We start from the raw sequence: 13,379 nt of genomic DNA, 5'->3' as shown, positions 1-13,379 counted from the left end.
AAGAAGCACATGTAACAGCCAAAGACATACCATTTTGGGAGAAACAGTGGGGTGGAACTATTTTCTTTAACGAAGGCACAAATAGAAGTAGGGGAGAACTTATTTTAGTAGCAAAGCATTTCCCAGGTAAAGTTAGTTTGAAAACAGGAGAAGACAGGGTACTAGTTGTTTCAGTGTCGTATGACAATTATGAATTTATGTTAGCCAATGTGTATGCTCCAAATGAATCATCGGATAAAATAGCATTCTTCAGTATGCTCAAAGAAAAGTTTAGCGAATTTATTGACGGACATTTTCTCATGTTTGGTGATTTTAATTGTGTTCTCAACAACTCTCTTGATAATACTGCAGGTCTCCCTCATAGAGAATCAGAAGTTAAAGCGTTTAAGCATTCAGTCAGTACATTAGAACTAGTTGATCTTTGGAGAACATTACACCCTAATAGTAAAGATTTCACATGGCACAGAACAAATCCATTTATAGCCAGAAGACTCGATTATTGTTTCACATCACACAGTATGCTGCATTGTTGTGTTTCTTGTGAGCATCGGACAGTCCCTAACTCGGACCACAAAACGGTTGTTACAGAGCTTAATCAGAATATTTTTTCCCGTGGGCCAGGATACTGGAAATTCAATAATAGCTATCTTAAGAACACAGAGTTTGTCAAATTAATGAATGAACTGCTAGATAATCATTTAAATTATGATGTCAGTGATAATATTTCCTATATAAAAAAGTGGGAATGTTGCAAAATTGAAATCAGAAATTTGTGCAGTGAGTTTGGTAAAAATGTAGCATGTAAAGAACGGAATAACGTGAAGAGATTAGAGCTACAAATTTCAGACGTTGAGAAAGACTTAGTAAACGATCCCTCTAACAAAAACAGACTCAATTTCTAAAATTAAAACAAAATCTAGAATTATTGCTATTAGAAAAAGCGAGAGGGGCACAAGTTAGATCAAGAATTAAGTGGATTGAGGAGGGTGAACGAAACACAAAATATTTTTGTAATTTAGAAAAAGCTCGAGCCAAAAAGAAAATTATAACAAGACTTAGTAAAGAAACTGGTGAAGTTATAACAGATCAAAGAGAAATACTACTTGAACAGGTGTCTTACTTTAAAAACTTATATAGTCAGACAACAGCAGAAGAAGATGTAAGGGAAGCAACTGATATATTTATGGCAGATGAAAATTTCCCTCGTTTGAATGGTACGGATGCTGCTGTGTGTGAGGGACCTGTCACCTTAGAAGAAACGAGCAATGCACTTGCGAAAATGAAGAACGGGTCTGCCCCAGGCTGTGATGGAATTACAGTAGAATTCTTTAAAACATTTTGGTGTAAAATAGGCAGTATTGTGACAAATTCCTTCGTAGAATCCTTTAATAAAGGTGAACTATCTTACTCTCAGAAGCAAGGAATTATAACATTGATACACAAAGGAAAAGATCTAGAAAGAGATAAGCTAAATAATTGGAGACCTATAACCCTACTCAATACAGATTACAAACTACTTGCAAAAACACTAGCAGAAAGGCTGTCGTCCGTTGTTCACACTTTAGTTAATGAAGATCAAGCAGGTTACATTAAGGGCAGAAACATATCTACAATTATCAGATCGATTGATGACGTTATTAATTATCTGAATAAAACAAAGAAAACGGGATACTTATTAGCAGTAGATTACTCTAAAGCATTCGACTCCATATCAAAAAGTTTCTTGGTAAATGCTTTTTCTGTCTTTGGTTTTGGACCAGTCTTTCAAAAATGGGTTACTGTCTTATTTAAAGGTTGTACAAGTTCTGTTAATCATGGTGGTTGGATATCTGAACCTTTCGACGTGCTGTGTGGTATTAGACAAGGATGCCCATTTTCACCTTTGGCATTCGTGTTAGCTGTTGAATTATTAGCTATTAAAATAAGAAACAGTCCCATAGTGGGAATTGTAACCCCTCGATCCGAGAGAAATGAGGATGTGCATTTAAAAGTAAAACAACTGGCGGATGACACAACCTTGTTTCTTAGAGATATAGAGGACATGAATAGATCGTTTAACATTTTTACTTCTTTTGAAAGATTCTCTGGACTGAAATTGAATGAACATAAAACAAAGGCACTAAGACTAGGTAGACAGAAAAGAGGTAAATCTTCCATTCTCAACAGTAGATAGAATAAGGATATTAGGAATCCATTTCGAAAGTAACCGAATGGCCAAAGACATTGAAGATAACTGGACAAGCAGGATTGATCGAGTGAACAAACTCATTAAAGAGTGGAGTAAACGTGACTTAAGTATTCAAGGGAAAGTAGTCGTGATAAAATCATTTCTTGTCAGTCAGTTCATTTACGTTATGCAGTCGATTGGCCTTCCAGCTGAGGTTCTGAATAAAATAAACTCAATTCTGTACAAGTTTCTGTGGCAGAAAAAACACAGTAACAAGAAAGCTTTCGAGAAAGTAAAAAGAAAAGTAATGGAAGCGAGTGTAGAAGAAGGTGGTCTGAACATGATAAACATGATCCAGCTCCAAAAATGTTTTCACCTACAATGGGCAGGGAAACTGTTTGGGGCGACAGCCAAGGAAAACTGGAGTGTGATCCCTAAATGGCACATGGATAAACTTGTTAAAGAAAATGTGTTTCTTTTAAATTGTAGATCAAAAGATCTAATAGGTTTGAACATGATAGATAACGATTTTTGGAAAGATGTAGTTAGTTCGTATCTTGACAGCAGGCCGTTAAAATCACTTTCAGACATCAAAAGTAACAACTTTCACTCCCAATTGCTGTTTAACAACGCCTTGATAAAGTATAAAAACAAATTATTATTCTTCAAATCTTGGAATGAGAAAGGTCTTGAACAAGTAAAGGACATAATTAATTTCAGGGAAAATAGAGTGTTGTCTTTAAGAGAGATACAGGATATAGTGCGTAAAAACAAAGCAGGCATTGTTTTTTAATATAACGCATTGATAAATTCGATACCAAAGGCATGGCTTCAATGGATAGAAAGAGGGGAAAAGGAGGATGAAACACAGAAATGTGATGTAAGCCTGTACAACACAAATTTAAAACAGATTAAAAAAAATACACTCGTAAACAAAGAGAAAACTGTTCCCAACGCATACTACTTCTGGCTCAGAAAATTTGGTATCCACTTACTCGGGTCAATCTGGTCTATAGCGAGAGATATAACAAAAGAAACTAGATTAAGAGTTCTGCACTGGAAAATTTTACACAACATCTACCCCACCAATATCCTTCTAAACAAAATGAAAGTAGCAGAAAACAATAAATGTCCCTATTGTAAAGATTTGGTAGATTACATTGAACACTTTTTTTTTGATTGCCCAGTAACACACAACTTCTGGAAGTATATTGAACAAAAACTACTAACAGAAACAAGTGTCCACTTGAAACTGTCAGCATCAGATATCCTGTTTGGGATTGAAAATTCGCCATATCTAAAAGGAAATTATGCGTATATCAATAATATAATTTTAGTGGGTAAAATGTGTGTCAGTATCTATAAAAAGACCAAATCAGTCTTTTCCTTACAGGTTATTTTTGAACGAGAATTTGAAACAAGACGAATTCACATGGAAAAAAACACTTCCATCTACAAATAACGTCAAATGATCAAATGAGAAGTGAGAAAGAGACAAATATGCACACAGAAAGCACACCAGAGCATGAACCCCCCCCCCCCCCCCCCCCGGCCCCCTCAACCCCTCCCCACCCCCCAGACAAACCAAACAATCTTCCAACACTAAAGTTTTGCAACGTGATTGTCCATATATGAAGAAACAGACAGACTTAGAATTGTGTATGAATGAAGGTGAAGAAAAAAAAAGAAAGAAAAAAAACAGATAAGTTTTGTACACTTAATTGTATGACTTGTACATTTTCCTTCAATATTATTGTAACAAGCCCAAAATCAGTGAGTGAAAAGTCGTATTTATTCCATAAACGCTATTTATTTATTTGGCATTGTGTGATTTATATACAAAATAAAACGGTGGTCGACCCAAGAAAGTCCGGGTACAAAAAAAAAAAAAAAAAAAAAAAAAAAAAAAAATGTCATGCCGTATGCTCACCAAACATAGCCTATTTTCCGGCACCTGGGAAGCGGTGATTTGGTGTTTTTGGATCCGGAAACGAAATAAACAGTTAATGATCCGGAAATACGGCTTGAATTGGAAGACCTACAACCTATTATTGGCATGATTGTGAACATTTTTTCTACTATGTTTAATCCAAACTGGGTATTGGCAGAGAAAGTATTTCCAGAAAAAAATGGCAAAGTTAAAGTTTGCCATGGATCAGACATACACACAGATGTGCGTGCACGCGCGCACGCACACACACACACACACACACACACACACACACACTGTTCATAATCAGCCCTTCTAGGTTAGTATCGTCGGCAAACTTGACCATGGTGTTACATTCATTACGAGTTGTACAGTTTCAGTTTCAGTTTCAGTAGCTCAAGGAGGCGTCACTGCGTTCGGACAAATCCATATACGCTACACCACATCTGCCAAGCAGATGCCTGACCAGCAGCGTGACCCAACGCGCTTACTCAGGCCTTGAGAAAAAAAAGGTGAATAAATAATAGATAAATACATTTTTTTAAAAATGTTTTAATTAAAAACCGCACCTACTACCACTACTAATAACATGTATAAGGCGCAAAAACTTGATGAAGTCAAATATAAGCGTACTTTAATAAGTAAATAAATAAATAATAATTATGATATAAAAAAGGTAGTAGTAGTAATAATAATAATAATAAATAAATAAATAAATAAGACAACAATGATGATAAATAAGCAAATAAATGTAAAACATGGAGACACACATTCACACATACACCCACATATGCATAACAGATATGCACCAAACATGCAGTTTCACAGATATGAAAGCACAGTCAAATACACACAAACGTACATGAGCCCCAACACACACACACACACACACACACATTACCTCCTCTACCCCCCTCCTCCACACACTCATTTCTAGGCTACGTATCGCAGCTTCCACGGCACACACACACACACACACACACACACACACACACACACACACACACACAGATGAACACTTACTTGTACAAGCACACACACATACGCCCATATGCCCCACCCCCAAACACATATATACAAAGATATATATATATATATACACACACCCGCACGTTCCAATATCCCGTTGCTCCCACAGTGTAGGCATGCATACACTCACACACACACACACACACACACACACACATACGCACGTGCACAAAACTCTCCTGACACTTCTGTACACTTACACCCTCGCGCATGCACAAACGCACTCAAACACACAGACCCACACATGCACACAAACACACATACACACACGCACAGAGGCTGCCACTGATTGGCCGCAGGAGGGATGGGAAAAGATCTCTGATGCCAAGAACGTGGCGTCTAGTGTGTTACTCAGTCTACTGGATTTGGAAAAGCCCACAGAGACTCTGTTCCGTTTTGAAGAAATTTGCGCAATGTTGGTTTGGAAATGATGCCGATATTTGTTTGATTTGCAAAGCATCGTGTTCTACCTTTCATGTTAGACTTACGGCCGCTCCCTCTCTCTGCTTTTATTTCTTTGAGGCGATCGATGGTGTGATGGCCTTGTACCTGTTCTTTTTGATAGTCTTTGACTTTTCTGAGGATATCCGATTTTCCTAGATGTAGGCCGCTCGTTGGTGTTGCGTTACCAGCAAGTCTGTCAGCTCGCTCATTTCCCTTAAAGTCTTAACTCCCGAGAGCAAGGTTTCGGTTGCGCATGCGCACTAGAGCATGGGTCACATGTGGTGGTGAAAGGTTAGTAGATCGTCATATTTCTCTCCGTTTGCATGTTTTACAAACAATGTGGTCGTTTACGGTTGCCAACGTCGAGGGGCTGTCTGCATGCTTTCCAATTCTCACCGGACAGTACCACGTGCTGGTGCTATTTTTATCTGACAGACACGTCTAGCGCAAACACAAACGGCTCTAGCTCCGCCCCTTTTCTCTGCATTCGAATTTTGTATTACGTGTAGCTGACACATTTTGTACTTTCCAAAGTCAATTCAGGTCTAGACTGGAAGCTGCTAGGCAAATCTCGCTCTCTGCCATAAATGAAGCCAAACCGTAGCTTTATTAGGCTTTTATTTTGAATAAACCTTCACCGACGTCACAGTGTCAGACTCTGGTGAGAAACTGGCTTGATTCAAATCGCCCGCCATTTATAGTCCGGTTCAGGCTTTAACACCTGCATGTCCCGCTACAGCGAAACAAGAAAAAGAAAACAAAGGAAAAAAACAACATCTATAGGCAGTGAGTAATGGAAGAAAAATCGGAATTTTGACTCACTTTTAACCTGGTGTTCGGTTGTCTGTGTGTGTGTGTGTGTGTGTGTGTGTCTGTGTGTCCGTGGTAAACTTTAACATTGACATTTTCTCTGCAAATACTTTGTCAGTTGACACCAAATTTGGCATAAAAAATAGGAAAAATTCAGTTCTTTCCAGTCATCTTGTTTAAAACAATATTGCACCTCTGGGATGGGCACAAAAAAATAAAAAAGAAGCCTAATTATATGCAAACTGCATTTAGTTATATTTATATTTTTTGTATTCTCTAAACTTGGCACTTTGACCTCTTATTCTGACACAACAACAAGAGGAGTCATTATTATCATTTTTTGTTCAAACAGGAACTTTTTTTTGCTAAGCATGGAATTTATATTTATTTTGCAAACGTTTTGGTGCAGATAGTAAAAAAAAAAAAGGAAATTACTCTGTAATTAATGCTAGGGGACCTAATTTATCACAAGTGAGTCTTGAAGGCCTTGCCTCTCTTGTTACTTTTTAGAATTTGGCTGCCCAGTCAGTCAACAGGTATCCTAAGGTCAGCCACAAAGGCTACGGAACAATGACTGAGGCCAAAGAGGCTATGCTGCTAGCTGGTCACGCCAACTAACAAATCTACGGCAAGGACGCGGACATGACAATTTTCATGGACACAGACCCGTCAGAGGTGAGTGAATTGACGCGAGCCGGATACGCCGAAACCGACAATCAACAAAAAGAAAATGAACATGAAAATGGAACTGTCGCAAGTTCTGAAAGTGACGTAGGTAGAAGAAACTTACTTTACTGTCTACGGGTAAACACGTTCCACAGGCTCAGAATGACGTAAACAAGAATACGTCAACAAATGAACGCGTTCCAGACTCAAAATGACGTCGTACAGGAGAATCAGCCACGAAATAGTAGCACCATGTGCTCATGAGAAAAAGAAAAACACCAAAAAAAAAAAAAAAAAAATGCTCAGACTGCAGTAGAAAAATTCCTTACACATGCATTGAGCTACCACCATACCAAGTGTGCATTTTTGTCAGAACGCAAAGAAAATACACTTGCAAAATATGTACTCAACCACTATTCAATGAAAAAATAAAAGGAGAAATGACCGCACAAAAACACGATTCTGACTTCAACGAAGATCATGAAAAAGCACGGCCGTCAGAAACTAGCGATAATGTTTTGTATGGACTCGTAGAAATAAACAGTCAAAAAAACGGAGAGCATTCTTCAGAACCTTGAATTGTCTGTCGTAAACCTGACTGCACAGCTGCAAAAATCAGACGAAATCAGAGGAGACGCCATGACCCAAATCGTGCACATGCTTCAACCAAAATTCAGTGAAAAAGATGTTAAAGAAATGGGCGTTCAAACAGACATTTATCAAACAGAAACACCATCAACTCTTGAGTCAAACGTTCAGTGCAGTGGTATCTACACCTACTTCACTCATGGCCCAGGCGACCCCAAGTACAAAACAGCAAAAAAAAAAAAAAAAAAAAAAAGAGAGAGAAAAACTCTCCTCAAATGAAGGAAGTCAAAACGTCAACCACCAGTTGTCTGACAGTTTAAGATCCCAGACAGCAGCTCGTCGGACACCAAAAGTGACACCTCCAGCACAAGGAGCGAAGATAGACGTCGCTCCGATGACGGACAACTACCTCACCTCCTTATTATCAGTGACTCAGTACTTGGAGGTGTTGACCCAGAACGCCTCAGCAAATCATATGGTTTCAGAGTCACAATGAAAAAAAAGCAACAAAAACAGATGACATCACTGAAACTAAGCAAAATGATGAAAACGATCCTGATGTTTAAAAAAAAAAAGGCCCAAGGACAAAACGCAAGAGGACATAGCAGCATTATTATATGCACGCGTGTTTGTTCTATCGAAAAAATCCCAAGATGTATGCGTTGTTCTGTTTTCAGCCAAAACGCTCCCAGCCCACGCAAAGAGTTACTACACAATATCGACCCCCTTCAAGCCCCCAAAGGCAGTCGTCTGTACCCGGATACCTTCGATACCCGTATCCGAGCTGCCATTCGGGTGGGAGACTATAAGCTGATCACAGGAAACCCAGGTGAGGCGGGTGTTTTAATTAAGGCCAGATTGGAAAGAAGTGCATTGTTGGTGTTTTTTTCACTTTTTTTTTTTAATTAGTCGTTTTTGTTTTTGGGGGGTGGTACTTTGTTGTCTTTTCGTGTTTTTAGTAACATTTCTTTCTTATTTCATATTTTCTTTTCGTTTTTGTAATATGATTTTATTAGAGTTTTAATTTGGGGGAAGGGGGGGAGGGGTTAGGAATTACTTTTCTCTATTTTGATTGCTGTTAGTAGTTCCTTATACCATATAATCACATTTTGCATGTGATGTCCCGTTTGTATGTTGTTGTTTACACACACACACACACACACACACACACACACACACACACACACAGGAGAGAGAAAGAGACTGTGCAGCCAGTCACTCGATCTCTGTGCGTGTGCGTGCGTGTGTGTGTGTGTGTGTGTGTGTGTGTGATCAAAACCAACAATACAACAGTCTGCTGCGATGTTCCAATGCATATCATGTCTAATTGAGTTCAAGACCTGCTTCTGTCTTAATTTCCACATGTACCCAAACCCATCGTTCATAATTAGACTCGTTCGTTTGCATTTAAACGCATGCACCATTGCTATTTCAACCGTTGAAAAAACGTTTGAAGAAAAGAAGTAGACGAACTTTTCGTGGTGCAACCAAGCGGAGAAAACCTTCAAAAACAGAATAGCTACACTTGACGACCGTACAATCTTTTATCTGCACAATACACACGTTTAGCTGGTGGCTTCAACTGGATCGTTCGCAGTTAGGCCTACCTTCCCTAAATGTGATGAATGTGTGTATGTATAACAACATCTATCAATCTATCTACACTTTTATCAATCAAGAAGTGCGTGTGTATACATACATACATACATACATACATACAGCGGTTGAGATGTTTGGCGTGTCTGCTGTAGACCAGGTCTCCCTGGCGTAAAGCAGGGTGGTAAGGACCACCGCACAGTAGACCTTCAGCTTGGTGGTAGCGCCGAGTCCTCTCCGCTCCCACACGTTCTCACGGAGTCTCCCAAAGGCGGAGCTGGCTTTGGCGAGCCTGTTGTTGACCTCAGCGTCTATGTTCACTGCGCGACTGAGCGTGCTGTCCAGGTAGGTGAAGGTGTCGACTGCCTGGATGTTCTGCCCCTTCACTGTGATGCGCGGCTCCTGTATTGACTTTCCTGGGGCAGGATGGTACATAACTTCAGTCTTTTTGGTTCTGATGGTGAAATAGAAGTTGTTGCAGGCTTGTGAGAAGCAGTCCATTTCACACTGCATCTTCTGCTCTTTGCTGGCGTTGAGTGCATAGTCATCAGCAAACAAGAATTCTCTCATGACAGTCTCTTTCACCTTTGTAACAGCCTGCAGGCGCCTGAGGTTGAACAATCTCCCGTCAGTCCTGTACCTGACGTGGATTCCTTCTTTGTGTAACGGAAAGCATCTGTCAGCATGGCATAGAATACCATACTGAACAGAGTCGGGAGGAGAAAGCAGCCTTGTTTGACGCCGTTTGTCACTGGGAAGGCCTCTGACACGTCTCTGTCATCTAGAACTTTCATCATCAAGGTGTCGTGGAACTGTCGGACGACTGTGATGAACTTGCTGGGGCAGCCAAACTTCTCCGTGATGTTCCATAAGCCTTCTCTGCTGACCGTACTTGGTCAGATAGACAAATGTCATGAAGAGGTCGCTGTGTTGTTCCTGGCATTTTCTCCTGGAGATGGCCGGCAGCAAAAGTCATGTTCGCAGTCCCACGTTCAGCACGGAAGCCGCACTGGCTTTCTGGGAGGATATCTTGCTCAAGATGTTGGAGAAGGCGGTTGAGTAGGACACGGGCCAGAATCTTCCCAGCAATGGACAAGAGGGAGATGCCTCGGTGGTTGTTGCAAGACTGGAAGTTGTCTTTCCTCTTGTAGATGTGGACAATGCTGGCATCTTTCAGCTGTTGCGTGATCTGCCCCTCATTCCACATGGACTGGAAGAGTTCAGTCAGTTCTTGCATCATGGCAGGGCCTCCTGCTTTGTATACCCCAGCAGGGATTGCATCGGATCTTATTGCTGTTGTTGCTTTTGGTAGTAGTAGTAGTAGTCGTGGTGGTGGTGTGGTAGATTCAGTGAAAACAATAATGATAATGACGAAACATTAGTAGATACCTGCACATAACTACTTTTGGTTGGTTGTGTTAATTCCTCAGTTCTTCTCGAAGGCAATGAATTACTCATCCCAACATGAAAAAGAGAACTGATGCAGGCTTTGTGAAACAACTCATCCTGCGCTCTCTCTCTCTCTCTCTCTCTCTCTCTCTCTCTCTCTCTCTCTCTCTCTGATCTTCTTCATCTTTTCCCTCTGGAGGGCGAGATGAAATTAAGCAGTGAATGCTTATTGCTCTCAGAAAAAAAATTCAATTGATTCACTCATTCTCTCTCACTGTCAGGAAACGGATCGACGATCCCGCCACCCGAAGAGCCGGGAATCTACCCCGACCCTATGACATTCTCCTACAAATGTAAAGGTCCGACTCCGCACTTGCATTACGAAGACAACGACGACGCCGATGGTGACAACCAGAAGAACGTGTGGCTGTTCAACGTGGTGGAGGACCCCGAGGAACGACACGACCTCTCCGGGTCCAAACCCGAGGTGGTGAGAAAGCTCCTGGACCGTCTCCAGTACTACAACTCTACGGCGGTGCCTGTTAACTTCCCTGACCCCGATCCGAACGCCGACCCCGGGAAACACGGGGGTGTGTGGGGCCCTTGGAAAGATGATGTCTAGCTGCGTGTGGGGGTAGTTAGGAGTTTGTGAACCTTGGGAGAAAACAGGGGTTAGGTGTGGGGCCCTTGGGAATACAGACAGGGGTTGGGGAGGGATATGTGGCCCTTGGGAATACAGACAGGGGTTGGGGAGGGCCCTTGGGAATACAGACAGGGTTTGGGGAGGGATGTGGAGCCCTTTGGAATACAGACAGGGGTTGGGGAGGGATGTGGAGCCCTTGGGAATACAGACAGGGGTTGGGGAGGGGTGTGGGACCCTTGGGAATACAGACAGGGGTTGGGGAGGGGTGTGGGGCCCTTGGAAATACAGACAGGGGTTTGGGGAGGGGTGTGGGGCCCTTGGGAATACAGACAGGGGTTTGGGGAGGGGTGTGGGGCCCTTGGGAATAGAGACAGGGGTTGGGGAGGGGTGTGGGGCCCTTGGGAATACAGACAGGGGTTGGGGAGGGATATGTGGCCCTTGGGAATACAGACAGGGGTTGGGGAGGGCCCTTGGGAATACAGACAGGGTTTGGGGAGGGATGTGGAGCCCTTTGGAATACAGACAGGGGTTTGGGGAGGGGTGTGGGGCCCTTGGGAATACAGACAGGGGTTTGGGGAGGGGTGTGGGGCCCATGGGAATACAGACAGGGGTTGGGGAGGGGTGTGGGGCCCTTGGGAATACAGACAGGGTTTGGGGAGGGGTGTGGGACCCTTGGGAATACAGACAGGGGTTTGGGGAGGGGTGTGGGGCCCTTGGGAATACAGACAGGGGTTGGGGAGGGGTGTGGGGCCCTTGGGAATAGAGACAGGGGTTGGGGAGGGGTGTGGGGCCCTTGGGAATACAGACAGGGGTTGGGGAGGGGTGTGGGGCCCTTGGGAATACAGACAGGGGTTTGGGGAGGGATGTGGGGCCCTTGGGAATACAGACAGGGGTTGGGGAGGGGTGTGGGGCCCTTGGGAATACAGACAGGGGTTGGGGAGGGGTGTGGGGCCCTTGGGAATACAGACAGGGGTTGGGGAGGGGTGTGGGGCCCTTGGGAATACAGACAGGGGTTTGGGGAGGGGTGTGGGACCCTTGGGAATACAGACAGGGGTTGGGGAGGGGTGTGGGGCCCTTGGGAATACAGACAGGGGTTGGGGAGGGGTGTGGGGCCCTTGGGAATACAGACAGGGGTTGGGGAGGGGTGTGGGGCCCTTGGGAATACAGACAGGGGTTTGGGGAGGGGTGTGGGGCCCTGAGGAATACAGACAGGGGTTTGGGGAGGGGTGTGGGGCCCTTGGGAATACAGACAGGGGTTGGGGAGGGGTGTGGGGCCCTTGGGAATACAGACAGGGGTTGGGGAGGGGTGTGGGGCCCTTGGGAATACAGACAGGGGTTTGGGGAGGGGTGTGGGACCCTTGGGAATACAGATAGGGGTTGGGGAGGGGTGTGGGGCCCTTGGGAATACAGACAGGGGTTTGGGGAGGAGTGTGGGGCCCTTGGGAATACAGACAGGGGTTGGGGAGGGGTGTGGGGCCCTTGGGAATACAGACAGGGGTTGGGGAGGGGTGTGGGGCCCTTGGGAATACAGACAGGGGTTTGGGGAGGGGTGTGGGGCCCTGAGGAATACAGACAGGGGTTTGGGGAGGGGTGTGGGGCCCTTGGGAAAAAGACGGGGTAAGTAAGGGTGTGGGAACATCGGGAATAAAAATAGGTGGTAGGGATTAGTGGCCCATAGGAAAAAAAGACAGGTGTAGGGGTTAGGGGGTGTGGGGCCCTTGGGGAAAAAAAAACAGAGGTAAGGAGTGGGGAAGAGAATAAATGAAGGCGGTGAAAAGGAAATGAAGGAGTAGGTGGTAAGAGGGAGGGGAAAGAAGGCGGAGGAAGGGGGGTGGGGGGGGGGGGGGGATTCACAACTGAGAACTTTTGTTTTGATGATCAGATATTTATAGGCATGGCCCTATTCTTCCGAACCTGACCTTTCAAAAAAAAAAAACAAAAAAAAAAGAGAGAGAGAGAGATAAATGAAGGGCAGGACGTGAGAGTCGGGGGTGGGGGGGTTGGGGGAAGGAGGAGGGTATGGGGCTTTTGATAACGAAACGATTACTGGGACAGACGTAGACGTCAAACTCACTGTAAACCACAACATCCTTTCCTTGCCTAGGTCAGAACGTAAT

At 43.5% G+C, this 13,379-nt stretch overlaps 1 protein-coding gene across 1 annotated transcript in view; it reads left to right on the top strand.

Annotated features, from left to right (window-relative positions):
• The window catches only part of LOC143288024 (arylsulfatase B-like), a 29,768-nt gene extending 18,455 nt beyond the window's left edge, over positions 1-11,313 (top strand). Inside the window, exons 8-9 of the mRNA XM_076596278.1 lie at positions 8,312-8,463; positions 10,901-11,313. Coding sequence (XP_076452393.1) covers positions 8,312-8,463; positions 10,901-11,241 — 493 coding nt within the window. The 3' untranslated portion in view covers positions 11,242-11,313. The remainder of the gene's footprint in view (positions 1-8,311; positions 8,464-10,900) is intronic.
• The last annotated feature ends 2,066 nt before the right edge of the window (positions 11,314-13,379 follow it).

Source organism: Babylonia areolata, chromosome 12 (assembly GCF_041734735.1).
Source record: "Babylonia areolata isolate BAREFJ2019XMU chromosome 12, ASM4173473v1, whole genome shotgun sequence".
Taxonomy (NCBI): domain Eukaryota; kingdom Metazoa; phylum Mollusca; class Gastropoda; order Neogastropoda; family Buccinidae; genus Babylonia; species Babylonia areolata.
The sequence above is the reverse complement of the archived record's forward strand: the minus strand, read 5'-3'. Positions and strand labels throughout refer to the sequence as shown.